Source organism: Sapajus apella, unplaced genomic scaffold, assembly GCF_009761245.1.
Source record: "Sapajus apella isolate SASKATOON/1434 unplaced genomic scaffold, GSC_monkey_1.0 scaffold3, whole genome shotgun sequence".
NCBI lineage: Eukaryota > Metazoa > Chordata > Mammalia > Primates > Cebidae > Sapajus > Sapajus apella.
The window spans coordinates 36,088,867-36,108,780 of NW_022436943.1; the positions used below are offsets into that span (position 1 = coordinate 36,088,867).

Here is a 19,914-nt window from a genome sequence, read left to right on the forward strand (position 1 = left end):
ATTTGTTTTTGAGTATTAGTTTAATGTAGCTATTCAAAAAGTTATTGAGTTCATGTCCATAGAGCATGCTAACATATCCCTATGAAAACATACTACAGAAATATTAGAAATCATTAGATGTAACTAAATTTACACAGTACTGTTAACTATTAACATTTAAGGAAAATTCTAAGATGAAGTTCTTGTTGTTTTCCTAGCAAACCATTCATTCAACGTAAGATGAAGTTCTTATGTTACTACTCTATTTACTTGGAATCTATTTTCCCAAAAGTGTCATAATTAAGGACATATGGAATGTAAAGAAGGTAAATATTCACATTTCATTATTATGTTACAAACTAAATATATGTAATATGCAGTTTGGGAAGTTTTAAAAGCAAGAAATAGATGTGGGCTGTTCATTCCTTTTACTGACCTGAACAGTCGCAGTTTATTTTGGGGAAAAAAAAACACATTTTACAAAAGCAATTATCCATTTTTATTTTGTTTACATTGCACTGAAAATTTACATCATACTTTTACAAAGTTTCTTTTCATAAAAATATACTTCTTTACAAAAGTGTATGCATTAATATAAGAGGAGTAGCCAGTTGCAGAAGAAACATTGTTTAAACAAGATCTTAAATGTATTAACCTTAACATTAATGAATGAATCATCGTTATTGCAGTCATTTGAATAAACAAGAATAAATAACTGATGGCATAAAATTTAAAACTGCATCCTGCCAGTAGAGTACAATGTTGAGAAAATTGTATGAATTTCCAAAACAATGTATCTCAAAGTGGTTTACAAGAAATTCACTAAATGTTGTAGAGATAGATCCAAGCAGCGCTCCCAGGTGCAAGGGTTTCTCTTAGGCACTCTGTCTCATGATACAAAAAATCGAGACTGTTCACAGAGTTATCCATATTTGAAAGGGACAACAACAAAGAGTTAACACTGGGTACACTGGGTATTCAATGAAGTAAAACATGCTATAAAAGGAAGACTATGACCTATTAAATAAAAATGCTGGCATTACTATTTGATATAGTTGTAAATGAGCCACCAACAACTTAAAAATGCATATCTTAATTTGACAATGAAAGAAACCTGTTATATCTGAAACTTGGTGTTTAAGAATAAAGCTACAGAAACTTAAAAATATATAAAAATATGGCATGTCCACAACTTTAGGAAATAAATTTATACTGGTGATTTAAAATAATAATTTTTTCAGTCATTATGTTTAGGGACTGGACAAAAATATTTTTCTAATCACTGTTAAGTGAAAGTTAAATGTGTCAAACTAAATTTAAATTTGAAGACTCAACTGGAAGGAAATGTAGAAATAAATGGAGTAGGTGATTAGGACATTTTATTTGGTCTTTCAAAAATATTGGAAAGTAAAGGATGGTAAGTTTGGTGTCTCAGATAACTGCAAAATAATAATCTTCCTAGATAAATTTTGCCAGCCAATGGTCTTTGGGTGACAAAACACATTGAACCAACTATCACATTTGGGATTTTAAAAATAATAAAAATAAATAGAAAAAAACATACTGAAGCAAGGAGTTAAATACTACCCCGTAGCTCACTGAATAATACTGGTTACTCCATAATGGAAAATCGGGAGGGTAGCACAATGAACTTGCCATTTGTAGAAACGATGAAAACCAGTCTAAAAGAAGAACAGCAATATAATACTAAAGAACAAAGAAACAGAAAGATTCAAATTGGAATGGGCAACATTATTTCTTCTGAGGCATAAATTAGCTCATAAACATTTATAGTCATAACTCAATCTTAAATAAGGAAAACAATGCCTCGATTAACAAGAATAAATGTAAGACAGAGTGGTATGAAATACAGACTTATGGGTGTGATGTAGCTCAGGACAGTTAAAGAGAAGTCAGTGATCTATTGACTCTTGTAAGTATAGCTCTTATTTTCTACCCTATATCTTTTTTTTAAAACCCAGTCCCTCTAATATAGTTTATAAAGCACAGAAATACTGATAGTGGATGCTCCTCCAATATATGCAAATAAGTTTATGTTTTAGAATAATCTCCTTTTTAAAAAAAGCAAATAAACTGTGAGTAAGCACTCTCAGAGTGCAGCCAAATTTTTGTAAAACTCTCCATGGTAAACATGAAGAATTATGGTCCAGTTTATGAAAAATCACTCTTCTGTATCATTCCTCAGGAAAAGGTGACCCAGCAAGTCCTGAAAAGTGTGCTTTAATTTGTTTAGCAGTGAACTAAGTGTGCACTGTTTTGTGTGTCGATTTCCAAGCTTCTGAAGAAGGCAAAGGGTTGCCTTGTTATACCATTGTGCAAACCGTGTTCAAGTTGGGATCAAATCGTACTGCCTTCCCTTCCACTGACTTCGCGTTGGTGTCATACATGGGGTTTTCAAAAGCTGCTTGGCCATTGTTATTTTCATGAACTGAACATCCTGTATACTGTGTTTTAGGTGCAGTCCTGTTGATAAGAAAATTAATTAGCTAGGTGTTAACTTTCTTCCAGAAACGGTGGACAACAGCTCAAACATAATGTACACCGTTAGCAGATAATATAATTTAAAAAGATGGAGACATGATAAACACAGTAAGTCAACCTTGAACAATTGCTTGTTACTTTAAAAACCTGAGTGACTTTTAATTTTACATATAATATATATTTATTTACAGCAACAATATTAGCAATATAAATACATAATATGGCTATAATAAATTTTCTTACAAAATTAGAAATTACTATGACTTATCATGTATAGTGTAAATAATGATAGTGATAGATTTAAATCTCATCACTATTTATTTGTCCATCAAATATTTACTGAACATCTATTATGTGCCAGTCATTATTCTAGACACTGGGTATATAATTTAAAAAAAAATAGTCTTTACTTTCAGGGAGTTCGCATTGTAGTGATAAAAAAACAAGAATAAATTAAAAACAAATAAAACCAAAAATAGTAACTAATGAGTATTGTTATGATGAAAAGGAAAATGGTTAATATGAAAAGTAACTGGAAGCCACTTTCGGAGAGGTAATAGGGAAAAACATCTTTTAGGAGGTAAAATTTAACCTGAAACTTAAATTATAAGTTGGTTCTGCACTAGGAATGAAGGAGATTCCCTGAAAAGTACACAACTAATGCTGAGTCCTAATTTGGAAAGGTACTTGGAGTATCCCAAAACATGAACACTCAATTTTGTTTTTAAAATGGTACACATTAAAGCATGCAAGTTCAAAAACTCGAAGAAATGGCTACACTCATACACAAGTCCTGAAAACAGTTTCTAGAGGATTACTGACAATTAGGTAGCAAGATGCATGAATTCTAGGTTGGGTGGTAGAGGCTGCTGGTCTTGAAATTCTGATTCATTTCTTTATTTCACCTTTGACTAATGCTAATCTAGTTTATCTTTCCCACATACCATGTATAACTTGCTCACATTTTTCTGGAAGAAAGGCAGACTTGCTGCTATCTATTTCTGGGGCCTAATTCCTTAAAAGGATATATCTTAAAATAAATTTGTTTCTCAACTCTTGTTTACAATGAACAATCAAATTTCAACTATTAATTTTATTGTAATTTATAATTGCCATTGTATTACTATCTCTAATACATTTTCTGAGTTTGTGTATATTTCAAAAATTTATGCAATTCCTATAATAACAACTTAAAAAAAAACTACCTCAAGTTTATTGGAAGAAAACTAATAACTTGCTCTCACTAGATGTGTCTTATTATAAGTCTACTGGATCATATTTTTTTCAAACTAGATATAAAATAAAAAACAGAAACAACATCATTGCATTCTAATTAGGTAATAATCATGAAAATACAAAATAATTGCCCCTTGTCAATATTCAACAACAGCTTGAAGGAAAATACTATCGAGATTTAAAAATTCACACCATAAATAAAATTTAACTGAAAATGAATCAAAACCCTAAATACAAGAGCTAAATCAATAAAACTCTTAGGAAAAACACATGGTCTTGAATTTGGCAATGGTTTCTTGGATTCGACATCAAAAGTACAAGAAAAAAAAAACATTAAACTTCATCAAGTGGAAAATTTTTGTGCATCAAAGAACAGTGTAAAGACAGGGAAAATGCAACCTACAGAAAGGGAGAAAATATTGGCAAAACATATATCCGATAAGGGCTTAGGGTCTAGAATATATAGAAAACTCTTACAACTCAATAAGACAAACAACCCAATTTAGAAATTAACAAAATACTTGATTAGGCATTTCCACAAAGACAAATGGCTAGCAAAGGCTCAACATCACTTACAATTATGAAAATGGAAATCAAAACTACAATGAGGTACAGCTTCATATACACTAGGATGGCTACAATAAAATTAAAAAAAAAAAGACAAATAACAACACCAAAAACCCAGAAAATAACAAGTGTTGGTTAGGACATGGAATAAACAGAGCCTTTGTCAATTGCTGATAGGAATGTAAAATGGTGCAGCTGCTGTGCGAAACAGCTTGATGTTTTAACTCAGTAAGTTAAACATAGAATTGTCATATAATTCAGTAATTTCATTCCTGTGTATATACCAAAAAGAACGAAAATTAGTGATCAAACAAAACCTTATACACAAATGTGTACAGCAGTACTATTCACAGTAGTCAAAATTTAGAAACAACTCAAATGTCCAGCAACTGGTGAGTGGACACATTCATCCATACAATGGAATATTATTTAGCCATATAAAAGAATGAAGTACTGATGTATGCTATATATGGATAAAATTTGAAAACATTTTGCTAAGTTTAAGAAGCCTGATACAAAATATCCCATATTGTATGATTTCATTTATGTAAAATACATGCAGAACAAGCAAACCAATAGACGCAGATTTGTAGTTATCTGCAGCTGAGTGAGGGGAGTGAGGAGTGACAATTTAATGAGTACAATTTCCCTTTGGCATTTTTGAGGGTTATAAAATATTTTTGAAATATACAGTAGTGATGGTTCTATGGCACTATGAATGCACTAAATGCCACGTAACCGAATGCTTTTAAATGGTTAAAATGATAAGATTAGGTTACATCTATTTTACCAAAATTTTTTAAAAAGTTGATGTCTTATAAATAAATTTAGTGATTAATATTCTTTATCTATTAATAAAATCTGATATTGGCCAGATCTAAATAGCTGCTAATTCACACTCAATACGCATTTGTATAATATTAAGTAAATCATTCTAAGATGTTGCAGACTGACCCCAAATGAAATTTTGGAGGAAAGGCATTTAGGTTACAGTCATTTAATTATCTGGCTACTCACATATTTTATCTTGATAAGGGATTATCCCAAATAGTGGGACGTAGAAAGCACTCACCAGGATTTGTAATGGACTGAGAGAACAGGATCGACTAATAATATTTATAGCTGTATTTTAGATCTATCACAAATATATTAATTGCAATTCATCAAAAGCAACAGAAGTTGAATGAGAAGATTAGGCAATTTTGCCATCTGTCTGTCTGGGTAAAATCAGTGTTTTCATGTGAACTAAGAGATTTGGACCCAAGCTTCTTCCTAGTTTTCTAAATGTATCTGGCAGCAGATATTACCTCTCAAATTTAAACGTTAACCTAAATTTTCTGTCTCTAAAGTCTCATTATACATAACGTAGAAATAACTTTTACAATTAGTTGCACACCAGGAAATTGACAGGCAAAAGAAAGATTAAATTGAATTGTTGTGCAATTTAATAGAGGACTTTTGTTATATTGTATGTAGTGTTGCAGGGGTGGGCAGGGTAAATAAGTTTTTCGATGACTATGGCAATAGTTAGCACACAGAGAGTTCAACAACCCAGAAAAAAAATTGAAATTAGGATTTGAATTACAGCAGTAGAAATAACATGAAAAATAGATTCGGGAAACATTTCGTAGTTAAAATATCAATCAGCTTACCTTTGTTTATAAAGATAAAATCCAAATCCTGCAAATATAAGTGCAAAAAAAGGCACAAGAATAGCAATGGCCACAGAACTACTATTTGTACCATGAGGTTGGTTCGAAGAATTTGAACCTTCTGACATATTCAGTCCTACAAAATAAAAAATAAATTATAAATACAATGACAACTCTTTTATCATAATTAATTTTTACTTTCATGAATCAATTAATTTCTTCCATTCCCAAGATATGTACCTGGAAATGGACATAGTAAACAAACGTAATTCATGAAACTTGTCAACTCATTTTCACATATGTTTGCACAATGCCTCTTATGTAGAAATATTTTTCCAGGAAAGGTTACAGACTAAAAAATAACCAGAGTCCCTGAACTAAGGAGTTTATACAATAGTGGGAAGATGTACAGACACTAATAAGTGTACATATCAAGCATGGATTAATGGTCAATGTGCTTTAGAAAAGAAAAGAGTAATTCTGGAGGATATACAACATAGGCTTGGCTTGAAGAATTTTCATAAGCCTAGAAATGAGAAGGTGAGTGGTTTAGTTAGGGGATGTGAGAGCATTGACGTGTGATAGAAGTGGGAGGTTAAAACAATAAACTATGGCTAGACTCTAAAGAAGAAAACCATTCTGATGAACTCAGTTTTTGTTTGTTTTTTTGTTTGTTTGTTTGTTTTGAGCCAGCATTTTACTTTGTCACCCCGACTGCAGCCTCAACCTCCCTGGCTCAAGCAATCCTCCTGCCTCAGCCTCCCTAATAGCTGGGACTACAGGCACATGCAAACACACCCAGCTAACTTTTGTATTTTTTCTGGAGATGGTGTTTCACCATGTTGCCCATGCTGGTCTTGAACTCCTGAACCCAAGTGATTCTACTGCCTTGGGTTCCCAAAATGCTGGTATTACAAGCATGAGCAATGGCGCCCAGCAGAGTTACTATCAACCTCAGGAAAAACTGAAGGTGTTTAGAAATAAAAGACCCAGTGATACGACATGAGATTTAGAACATGACTGTAGTAGGATGGACTGCAGGGAATACAGGCTGGAACCAGGTGTAGTTAAAAGATTGTAGTGACAACTGAGATTTTAAAAGGGAATTAAAATTTAAACTAGAGCACTAGGAAATGCATGAGACAATAGACTTGAAGAGGATTTCATAATGAAAATTAACAGAACTTATTTATGAGGATGTAAGAGGCAAGAAGATACAGGATTACAAATATTCTGCTTGAAGCTCAGTAAATGCTGATGGCATTTGCAGAGTTAGGAAATGAGAAAAGCCATGTTTGTCAACACACTGGCACGGGAATGAGGGAAAAGGAATCAGCTATCAATTCTTAAGAGGAAATAGTTCCTTTTTTATCGGTTCTGCTTCAGATGTAGTGTTTGAGACACTTTGGAGAATATTACATGAAAATATTCAGCACTAAATTACACAACTGTGTAAATGTACCAGGTTTAATGAGTGTTTTATACAGTTTTTAAGACGAACACAGGCAGGATGGGATGTAAATGGCATCTATTTTTCATCCGGAGAAAGCTCATTTCTCGTTTTGATAAACAGTTACATTCAACTAAACCTCATCTTTGTCCAGGTTAAAGAAAATTAGTATCTTGTTTTTTACCTTATTTCTCCTGTGACTTAGTAAAGCTATGCAAAAGTTCAAATTTGTTTTTTAAAAGTTCATTTTTGGTTGCGCTCGGTGGCTCAGGCCTGTAATCCCAGCACTTTGGGAGGCCAAGGCAGGCAGATTACCTGAGGTCAGGAGTTTGAGATTTACCTGGCCAACATGGTAAAAATCCCATCTCTACTAAATATACAAAAAATAGCTGGGTATAGTGGTGGGAACCTGTAATCCCAGCTACTCAGGAGACTCAGGCATGAGAATTGCTTGAACCCGGTAGGCAGAGGTTGCAGTGAGCCAAGACTGTGCCATTACACAGCAGCCTGGGTGACAAGAATAAGACTCCATCTCAAAAAAAAAAAAATCATTTTTTAAGAAGATAAATGTCAAATAATGATTTTTAGAGCGTAAATTTGTTCATTGTATATCCCTGTCACAAGGTAATAATAGGAGACAGCAGAACTTAGGAGAATTATACACCAAAAGCTATGTGTATAAACACATTTTTGCAAGACCACTAAAGGTTTACACACTCATAGAAGAGTTGGAAATAAAAATGACAAAATTCTTTGCCTCCCACTGCAGAAAGTTTACATATTTGAAGAGCACCAAATCTCCAAAACGGGCTCATTCCTCAAAATCATTTTTCCTTTCCAGACTCTAGGAGTTTCTCAAAGTGTCACTACATTTTCAGAGGAGTGAAAACTGTGACAGCATTCAAACCAAAGAAAAGTATTACAGTTCTCATGAGATACGATAAAAAAAAAATTTACAATTTAATATTTTCTTTTTTATCTATATCACGTTTTATCCTTTTTATGTGCTTAACAGAAAGCCAGTCTATCATGTTTATTAGAAATAACATGAAAATCTAAACACTGTACAGAGTTGGTAAAGATTCAGTATTTTGAAGAATGTGATTATTTAAAAGGGCTATCAAAGGTATCAGTGTATAGTCCTGGCAGTGAAGAATTTACAGTGTAGTAAGTGTGCCTAATGTACAGAATCCACAGTCTTCTTTTATTATGGCTGGCATAATAACAGAAGTTCATGAAAATCAAAATGAATACATTACCCAGTCTTTGTAGGCCAAACTGCCCATAATCTTTGCCTTGAATAAATCCTTGAAATACATAAGTAGCTCCATCAGGCTCAGCAGAAACCTAAAAATATGTAAAGGACCAAATATATCTGAATACTGACAATAGCTTTATTTTCCAAACTTTAATAAATATCCAGTTTTATTCTGAAATGAATATTATCTCAACTTCCTTTCTTTTATATTTTCTTCACATGCAAAACATAGCACATTGTGCACATTTTCCATCATTAAAAGCAAAAGTAAATTTTCTAATTTGAAATAATTATGATATAACAAAAAGACATTGGTTATTACTATATGATATAGAGATATAGATTTATTATAGGTTAAGACATCTGCTGTCCAAAAAAAACAATGACATGATGAAATACAGTGATCAATTAAAAAATTAAAACATAAAAATACTGTGCTTTGTAAATTCTATTACTGTTCCACATCCTCCCTCTCCCAACCTTCATGGGAAGTGTATACTCCCTATCTCATTGAGTTGGGCTTGGTCGTGTGACTTGCTTGGGCCTATGGAATGTGGGGGGTGGGACTGACAATAGCTCAGTTGCAAGACTAGGCCTTAAGAGCCATATTTCCCATCACACCAGGTGGAAGAAGCCAGTCACAAAAGGCACATATTATATGATTCCATTCATATGAAAGTCAGAACAGGGAAATCTACACAGTCAGAAAATAGATTGGTTACTTAGAGCTGATTTGAGAATGTAAGGTGGGGATTGGTAGCTAAAAGCTGTGGAGTTTCTTAATAACATGAAGAAAATATTCTAGTCCTGGCAAGGTGGCTCACACCTATAATCCCAGCACTTTGGGAAGCCAAGGAAGGTGAATCACTTGAAGTGAGGAGTTCAAGACCAGCCTGGCCAACATGGTGAAACCCTGTCTCTACTAAAAATACAAAAATTAGCCAGGCATGGTGGTGTGAGCCTGTAATCCCAGCTACTCGGGAGGCTGAGGCAGGAGAATCACTTGAACCTGGGAGTGAGGTTATGGTGAGCCAAGATCACATCATTGCACTCCAGACTGGGCAACAGAGTGAGTGAGACTCTGCTCAAAAAAAAAAAAAATATTTTAAAATCAGCTATGATAAGTGTTACATATATGTGTGCATATACTAAAAACCACTGAATTGGACATTTTTAATGGGTGAATTGTAGGATATGTGACTTATATCTACATTGAGCTTCAAGACAAAGGCGTATGTCAAAGTATCTGAGCTTATTTCAGAATCACAGCTTATTTCAGAACCACTTGCCCCCTGAGAATTTTGGAATTTTGACAAGAGAAGTACATGCTCTAGGTGGCAAGTGCGCTTTCAGAGTCAGCCCCAAAATGATATGATAAGATATGAAGAAGATCTGTATTGAATACCACAGCCTCAAGTAGTGCCTCCACAGCTAGCCCACTACAAGTGAAAAATAACTAAATACTTACTATTGTTTGACCCTGAGACTTCATGGCTGTGTCTAAGGTTGCAAATGCTACTACATGCACATTGCATTTGTACAAAATATTATATTTAAAAATACTTTATACGCATAATGTAATTTGGTCTCATAAGTAAAATAGGAAATGTTACATTTCAGCAATTTCTACAACTAAGTATTAAAGTGATATATCCTGAAGTTTGTGTTAATCAATGGCAATTACCTAAGTCATGTACATTATTATAAAAGTTGTTAAACACTTGAATCCTCACTCTAAAAGGCAAAGCATACCAAACCACCCCTGCAAGCCTGACATTTCACAAGTGGTTTATTGCTTATTATCAGACATCATATTTGGGTATGGCCACTCTAAAAATAAAGTACTTCTAAGGAGAAGCTCAAACTCTAATATTTTAATGAATCAATTCACTTTATTTCCTACAAAAATAATACAATTAAACAATCTGAGTGCATTGAAGATTTGAGTCAGTTCCCAACTCCATGAATATATAATGGATAAATAGGATGAATATTTTTTTTCCCCTCAGGAACCAAAATTTATTAAAGCCTATGACATAGTAGGCTTATTGAACTTCTTGGAGGCTTACTGAAACTTATCGAAGGCTACTGAATAGTGGCCTATGACCTACTACAGTTTCTTCTTTCCCATTAAGGCAGTCAGATCTCTCATGCTGACTCTTCAGCAAAGACTCCAGGCCCTTGTGGTTTCCACTGTCAGTGTTAAAACTCCACTCACATAAATCACTTAATAGGAGGAGTGACTCCATAGTGAAGCTACAGTAACTATCTCCCTACAGGAAGCAGCTCACCTAAGTTCCTTTTCATGGACTTTATAGAGAAAATAGTCTAAATTCATGCTTCAACATAATGGGAATATTTAATTTTCTGATGCACTTTGTAAATATGTTGTATATGTCTTAAGTAGCAGTGGTTCCAGACAAAGACTAATTATATTTTATCCAGATTTATTTATTGTAGCTGACTGTAGATGGAATACATTTGATGAAACCAGTGAAAAACTATATGCAGATCTGCACACACATACATATACACACACCCACACCCACCCACACCCACACATACACAGACCCACAGCCACCCATCTACCTGCACACACACTACAAAACTAAGCAAAGCACATCAGAATCCAGTATTCCTAGGTTTATACTTTAGAATACTATTTATATTTACTAATATATACATGTGTATATGTATTCATAATTAGCTAAATTTAGAAACCTTCTTTTCTGAACAAGTCACAAATTTATCATTAAAATCAGCAATAGACATTAAAATAACTATACTTACAAAGCCATCCATTGCCCAATTTTCTTCCTTCATTTTCTTCACAGAAGCATGAGCTGGTACTTTAACAAGATATATGTGCAACATTAGGCGAGCTTCCTGGCTTTTATATACCCCTGTAAAATGCAAGGACACTTTGGTCTACTTAACTTTGGAAATAGTTATACTTCATTTTATTATTCATAGCTCCATAAATAGATTATGTAAGCTATGTAACAGACAAATAAAACAAAGGCAAGTCAAAGATGGCTTAACCCATAATGCTGTCTGCAAATCCTGTAATATACATTGATTTCTCCATCTTCTGAAATCCTCAACTTATTTCTTAATTGTGGGGTTTAAATTATCTGCGCTATCACAGTTAAGCACTCGTGTTCTTAATAACATTATTCCATGATATCGAAAACAAAATGATTTCTTCCCCCAATCAGGTTCTAAAATTTTCAAGCATACAAATAAAATGTTAAAATTCCTGATATTTTCCTTAATAATGAATTAGCATGCCAACTCTGTGAAAAAGAGTATTATAGATGCTGCTTGAGCCACAAAGATGAATATATATTGTTCCTAGTTTTAATAATTTCTAACCAAGTAGGAAGTATAAGTAAGGCACACAGCTCACTAAAACACAAGAGAGAATATGATAAATTAAAAACCAGAGAGAGAGCACTTCACACTTGAATGATGAGGGAATAATTATAAAGGAAAAGCACTGGAGGCCAAGTATGGTTGCTCATGCCTGTAATCCCAGCACTTTGGGAAGCCAAGGCAGATAGATATCTTGAGTCCAAAAGTATAAGCTTAGGAGTTTCAGACCAGCCTAAGCAACATGGTAAAATGCCATCTTTACTAAAAATATGTTTGAAAATTAGCCAGCCGTGATGACACACTCCTGTTGTCCCAGCTGCTCAGGAGGCTGAGGTGGGAGGATGGCTGGAGCCCGGGAGGTGGAGGTTACAGTGAGTCAAGATGGCATCACTGCACTCCAGACTGGGTGACAGAGCAAGGCCCTATCTCAAAAAAACAAAACGCATTTGATCCGGTTCTTAAAAATAAAGTGGGATTTTAGTTTGGGAAGGTAAATACAAGTAATTGACATAAGGAAGAGAAGAAAAATATATACAATGATTTTTAAACGGTAAGTGTTCTAAGGGTAGCAATAGGATGGAATGCAAGCATATTTAGGGAAATAGTATAAAATAGGATCTAAGAAAAAAATTTGTGATTAACCATTGTTTAAAATTGACTCCATTCATTCATTCTAACTTAAGTGTTCACCATAATACACAGGAAATGCAAAAATAATGAGACATAGATCTTGGCCTAAAATCAACAGGAAAAAGACATAAAAATAATCGATCAGATTATTGCTTAAAAATTGCTACAACTGTTTTATATGGAGACAGTAAGTGAAAGCAAATTAATCTAATCTAATTATTTGTCTTTCCATATATATAGAAAACTCATGAGTTTATCCAGATTAGAATAAGTATACATTTATTTTGGGGTAACTCTTTATAGAATATAAAGAAAACCTGTGTTAATACATCAAAGTTAAATAAAGCATAGTCATAATTTAAGTGAATTGGTCTTATTCATTTAAAGCTTCTTTCAATTAATATCATGTCATTATATGTATTTTTTAAATTATACTGCATAGCAAATTCTAATATTTTTACTTTGTGTTTAATGGAGGATCATTCAATAATAAGAATGACAGTATTTCTTCTAAAATTTACAAAATCAATTAATATAATTTATTTTCCACTTTTTACAGCATAAATTATTTCAATATTAATATGTTTATGGGATATGTCTATATAGACAAGAAGTTAACAGTATATATTGCATATTTGCAATATCACTTATCATAGGGACTCATTTTAAAAAATGAGAGAAATTATAATTCAAATGCATTAATTTGAAAATAATTATTGAGGCCTATTTTGTTTCAGATGTTCTGCTAGCCTCTAGGCATACAACATTAAATTGGAAGGCAAAGAGCTTTCTTAGAATTTATATTGGAGTATACTGATACATAATAAAGAATAAACACAAAAAACATAATTTCAAATATTAAAAAGAAAAAAAACAGGGTAAGGCTACCTAAAACTAATAAATATTCCTGACAGCATTTGTAATACAAATATTCCTTTAGGTCAGGTCAGGTCATGGGAGCATTGCTTGAGGTGACTTTTGAGAGAATATCTGACTGTTAGGAAAACTGGTGCAATCTAACATAATGAGAGATGTGTACTGGACAGAGGAAACAAAAGAGATTGGACAGGTTTTGGTTCCCTTATGGATGTTTAAATAAGTGTAGCTCTATCTTTATCTGCCTTAAATATTGGGTGTCCATCTAAATATCATCATTTGAAGAAATGATTTTGTGGCCATAGACTAGCTGAGAAATCAATGATTTGGTATTTTTGTTTTTATGAGTATAAAGAAAGTTTTTATTGTATTCACACCTAAATTAAAAATTATGAAACTAGACCCCTTCCTTACACTAAAATTAATTCCAGATGGATTAAAGATTTAAACATAAGACCTAACACCATAAAAACCCTACAAGAAAACCTAGGCAAAACCCTTCAGGACATAGGCAAAGACTTCATGACTAAAGTATCAAAAGCAACGGCAACAAAAGCCAAAATAGACAAACAGGATTTAATTAAACTTAAGAGTTTCTGCACAGCAAAAGAAACAATCTTCAGAGTGAACCAGCAACCCACAGAATGGGAAAAATATTTTGCAATCTACCTGTTGGACAAAGGGCTAATATTCAGAATCTACAAAGAACTAAAGCAGATTTACAAGAAAAAAAAACAAACCCATTCAAAAGTGGGTGAACAATATGAACAGACACTTTTCAAAAGAAGACATTTATGAGGCCAAGAAACATATGAAAAAATACTCATCATCACTGGTCATTAGACAAATGCAAATCAAAACCACATTGAGATGCCATCTCACAACAGTTAGAATGGTGATCATTAAAAAAATCGGGAGACGACAGATGCTGGAGAGGATGTGGAGAAATAGGGACACTTTTACACTGTTGGTGGGAGTGTAAATTAGTTCAACCATTGTGGAAGACAGTGTGATGATTCCTCAAGGATCTAGAAATAGAAACTCCATTTGACCCAGCAATCCCATTGGTGGGTATATACCCAAAGGATTAGAAATCGTTCTAGTATAAATACACATGCACACGTATGTTCATTGTGGCACTGTTTACAATAGCAAAGACCTGGAACCAACCCAAATGCCCATCAATGATAGACTGGGTAAAGAAAATCTGACACATATACACCATGGAATACTATGTAGCCATAGAAAAGGACGAGTTTATGCCCTTGTAGGGACATGGATCAATCTGGACACCATCATTCTCAGCAAACTGACACAAGAACAGAAAACCAAACACTGCATGTTCTCACTCATAGGTGGTGCCGAACACTGAGAACACATGGGCACAGAGAGGGGAACATTACACAATGGGGTCTGTTGAGGAGTCGGGGGCTAGGGGAGGGACAGTAAGGGGGTTGGGGAGGGATAACATGAGGGGAAATGCCTGATGTAGGTGATGAGGGGATGGAGACAGCAAACTACCATGGCATGTGTGCACCTACGCAACAGTCTTGAAACATCTGCACATGTACCCTAGAACTTAAAGTACAATAAAAAAATTATGACCTAATATATGACATCTAATTCTAGCTATGAAAAAATTATTGAAGGAACTTATTTTAAAACTAGTTTTATATTTCTATAGTCACATTCATTGACAAATCCAAAAACAGAAAACCTTGATTCTGAGTGAATATGAATGTCATCAAAAGCAAATGTATCAAAATAAACATTTCATTGTATAAATGCATTACTAAAAATGATAAAATCATAATAGAAATAAAAGCATGAAGGTATTATATTTCATTGCTGTTTTTACTATGATACCTGAAAGTAGCAGCTCCATGTTGCTATTGCTCAATGTTGCATTAACTCTCCCAGTGGAAGCATTGAAACTAGTAACTGTCAAGGTCATGGGTTGTTTCCTTCCTTTGAAATTGTAAGAGCCTTTCCATATATAATTTTGGGCAAATACATCATCAGGAACTGTGAATAGATTAAATACACTACACATTAATTTTACAATGTCCTATAAATATAAGCATTAAATAATTAGTTTTTGAATAATGATGTATTGCTAAATACACAGTAATGTTGAATGTGTGTTACAAAATTAATTCTTCATGTAAAAGTGTTTCCATTTCTTCGAATAAATCAACATTGCAATAATAGAGATTTGTTCATAGGTTATCAATAAGAGAGAAATAGACAACACCAGTTAAAGACATGAGGTTTATTTTTAGATCCCAGGTAAATATAAACTTCAAGTATATTTGGTCTTTTATACAATATAATTCTTTCAGAAAGAAAATATAATGATTTCACAGCATCATGGTAGTAAATGTATACACAAGTCCCAAGGGGCCTGCTTTTTTCTAACAGTGGAAATAGATTTTTAAGAGGAAGACCAAAGAGATAAACCCTGCTTTTGCAGAGTGGTCCTGCAAAATTATCCTGAGAGAGTGCTTCTATGTTCCCCCTTACAGAACACTGAGTTTAGTTCTTCTAGTAACAGATGCTCCTGAAGAAGAACAGTACTCCACCATATCGACAGCTTGGAGATATGCAGGTATTTTTAGAAATTGTCACTAGAATTGCTGGACTCTCAAGGGTGAGAGATGAATTGTGGTAGAATCAAAGAATATTCTAAAGCTTATAAAATTTTCACCTAAAGAAGAAACACCGTTTTAGATAATAGCCAAAAAGACTTATTGTATTTATATAAATTATTTATGCAATTTAGAATTATATAAATTAGTTATGTCAAAGTCTACACAGCTCTTCGGAAGCAGCTGAGAGAAGCTGCCATTAATCCTATACCTCACAGCATAACACATCCCTAGATAGCTATTCAAGAGACTCAAGACTCTTTGGGTGAATGAGTAAATTAAGTAGATTTAGGAAAAAGTCCTTTTTTATTTTTCTATCAATTTATTGATGATTTTTCATCTGACATTTGCATGTATCACACTTCTTACCAGTCAGATCACAGGGATTGCGGTTACAAGCTATGTATTCCCTGAATTCTATTAAACCAAGAAAGCAAAACTGCTGTGGAGGATCAGGATAAAGCACCCTAAGAGTTGAGTTTTTACTGAATATTCCAGTAATAACTAAAATTTTTATTTCCATGATAATTTATAAGCAATATAGCTCCTTACTTTGTTACATGTTCCTTACTTTGATACCGTTGCCAACTTCAATTCCTATCACTTTGGAGTAATATAATCACTGTGTCTCATTCATGATTTTAAATAAAGTACTGCTTAATATTTTCTCATTTAACATGCTATTTGCCATAGAATTTTTATAAATAATTTTTCTCAGGTTTAGAATTTGTTAAGAATTTAAAAAAACTATAAATAGGTGTTGAATTTTATCAAATACTTTATTTGCACTATTGCAATTATCATGATTTTTTGCACTTTAATTTCTTAATGTGATAACATTACTTTTAAGGATTATTTAACACTAAAATATATGTGTGTAGCTATAATGAATCCAAATTGGTTCTGATGGGTGTTAAAGCAAACTAAATATGGCCTGAGAAGGATTCTGTATGTCTATATTTGAGTCCTTGTGGGTGAACTGCAACCTAAAATAGGTAGACAAGATTGAAAAGCTAATTTAGGAACATGCACCTTTACAATAGCTGAGTCTTGGCCAATTCCAGCAACTGTACGCCTACTATTCATACACTGCTGAGTGTACAAACTATGTTCAAATAAGGCAAACACCGAACTATAACCAATCCAGTTGTTTTTGTCCCTCACTTCTGATTTCTGTATGTCACTTTGCTTTTTCTGTCTATAAATTTGTTCTAACCACGAGACATCCCTGGAGTCTCTCTGAATCTGCTGTGATTCCTAGGGCTGCTTGATTCACAAATTTTTCATTGCTCAATTAAACTCCTTTAAATTTAATTCAGCTGAAGTTTTCGTTTTAACATGCGTTATCTTTACTGCAATGTTGGATTTGATTTGCTAGGATTTTGAGATTTTCTCATCTATAATCCTGAGTCAAATGGGCCCGAATTTTTTCCCCTTTATAGTATGTTTATCCAAGTTATTGAAGCTATATGGAGCCTAGAGAATGAATTTTATTGTTCAGAGAGTTTTTATAAAACTTGAAAGATCCATTCTGTTTCTTTAAAATGTAGTGAAATTTATTAGTAGAGCCACATAGACCTCATTTTCTTTTTCGTGGAAATAATTTTAACCAGTACATTATTTGCTATAAAATTATTCACATGTTCTTTTATTAGTTAGTTCTAGTAAGACATACTTTTCTAGTAATTTATCTGCTTTGTGAAAATGTTTTTAAATGTTGATAGTTATTGATAGTTTCCCTTAATATAATTTAAATTTCATTAATCTACTCTCTATGTGGTTATGTTCACATTTTTTTGTTGTATTATTTGTACCAGAAATTTTTCTACTTCATTTTTGAAAATAACTACATTTGGTTCTGTTGAGATTCTTCTACTGTATTAGGGGGTTGTTTGTTTTTATTTTACATTGATTTCTGCCCTGTTATTCCATTACAGTCTTAATATTCTCTTAATCGGGACACAACCAATTAATTCTGAGGCTTTTTTCTTCAATAATGTAAGGATTTAATGATACAAATTCCCCTCTTAAGTTTCATTTTGTTATAGCCCTCAAGCTCTGATATTTAAATTTTTCAAAAATAAGTAAATTCTAATACACTGTGTTAATATCTTATTTAATTCATGAATTATTTATTAGTACTAATTTTTCTCTAAATTTCCAAACATACAATAATTTGTTTTTAATTACATATCATGTTTTTGACCTTTAATTGCATCTTTGTCAGATATGAGCTATGAAGACTAATTTTATTATAAAATTTGTTTATTATTCAATATATGAACAGTTTTTTACAGATGTGATGTTCTGTAGCTATTATTCAGAGCATCCATCTGGTCCCAGATCAAGCATTGCCCTAGGAAAATTTTGGGCACTGATGGACAAGTATGGTTTTCTGACTTCATTGTAAACCCTACCTTACTTTTATGCATTCTTTGATTGCCTTAATGGCATTCGGCATATTTTCAACGAGTGCTGAATGGATCAGTGTAAGTCGCAGAGCTTGGTGGTCTCTCCACTTTTATAGCATGTACATTGAGCACTTCTAAACCCAACTAAAATTAGATCCTAATGTAGTTCTTCGCTAAATACAGCTGAGAGTAATCTGTTTCCAAGGTGAAGATCAGATATTAAGCTCTTATTTTCTTTGCAGCTTTTTAATATTATCACAGAAATAAAATACTAATACTAAATAAGCATTATGTGGTTTGTCTCTGTGTCCCCACCCAAATCTCATCTTGAATTGTACTCCTATAATTCCCACATGTTGTGGGAGAGACCTGGTGAGAGATAATTGAATCATGGGGGCAGTTTCCTCCATGCTGTTCTCATGGTAGTGGATAAGTCTTATAAGACCTGATGGTTTTATCACGGGCTTCCACTTTTGCATCTTCCTCATTCTCTCTTTGCCTGCTGCCATCCACGTAAGACAGGACTTGCTCCTCCTTGCCTTCTGCCATGATTGTGAGGCTTCCCCTGCCAAGTGAAACTGTAAGTCCAATTTCTTTGTATATATACTATGTATATCCTCTTTCTTTGTATATCGCCCAGTCTCAGGTATGTCTTTATCAGCAGCATGAAAGCAGACTAATACAGTAAATTGGTACCAGTAGAGTGGGGTGCTACTGAAAAGATACTCAAAAATGTGGAAGGTACTTTGGACTGGGGAACGGTTTGGAGGGCTCAGAAGAAGACAGGAAAATATGGAAAACTTTTGAGCTCCCTAGAGACTTGTTGAATGGCTTTGACCAAAATGCTTATAGCAATATGGACAATAAAGTCCAGGCTGAGGTGGTCTTAGATGGAAATGAGGAACTTATTGGGAACTGGAGTAAAGGGACTCTTGCTATGTTTTAGCAATGAGGCTTGTGGCATTTTGCCCCTGCCCTAGAGATCTGTGGAACTTTGAACTTGAGAGATATGATTTAGGGTATCTGGTGAAAGAAATTTTTAAGCAGCAAAGCATTCAAGAGGGTACTTGTGTGCTGTTAAAGCATTCAGTTTTATAAGGGAAGCAGAGCATCTGAGTTCAGAAAATTTGCAGGCTGAGAATGTGATAGAAAAGAAAAACCCATTTTCTGGGGAGAAATTCAAGCCAGCTGCAGAAATTTGCTTAAGCAATGAGGAGCCAAATGTTAATCTCTTTCCCTTTGTCTTGACAAAGGGAAAAATGTCTCCAGTGCTTGTCAGAGGTGTTCATAGCCCCTCCCATCACAGGCCCAGAGGCCGAGGAGAAAATGA

At 33.6% G+C, this 19,914-nt stretch overlaps 1 protein-coding gene across 6 annotated transcripts in view; it reads right to left on the reverse strand.

Annotated features, from left to right (window-relative positions):
- Positions 1–454: 454 nt before the first annotated feature.
- CSMD3 (CUB and Sushi multiple domains 3) overlaps positions 455–19,914 on the reverse strand; it is a 1,239,477-nt gene continuing 1,220,017 nt past the window's right edge. For 3 of the 6 annotated variants that reach the window (XM_032246349.1, XM_032246365.1, XM_032246363.1), the window contains 5 exons: positions 15,392–15,550; positions 11,435–11,547; positions 8,646–8,733; positions 5,937–6,072; positions 2,304–2,463 (listed from right to left, as the gene is read on the reverse strand). In XM_032246349.1, the coding sequence (XP_032102240.1) occupies positions 2,304–2,463; positions 5,937–6,072; positions 8,646–8,733; positions 11,435–11,547; positions 15,392–15,550 (656 nt within the window). Of the gene's footprint in view, positions 2,464–5,936; positions 6,073–8,645; positions 8,734–11,434; positions 11,548–15,391; positions 15,551–19,914 lie in introns of all 6 variants that reach the window. The other 3 variants (XM_032246357.1, XM_032246370.1, XM_032246339.1) reach the window with 2 other exon arrangements.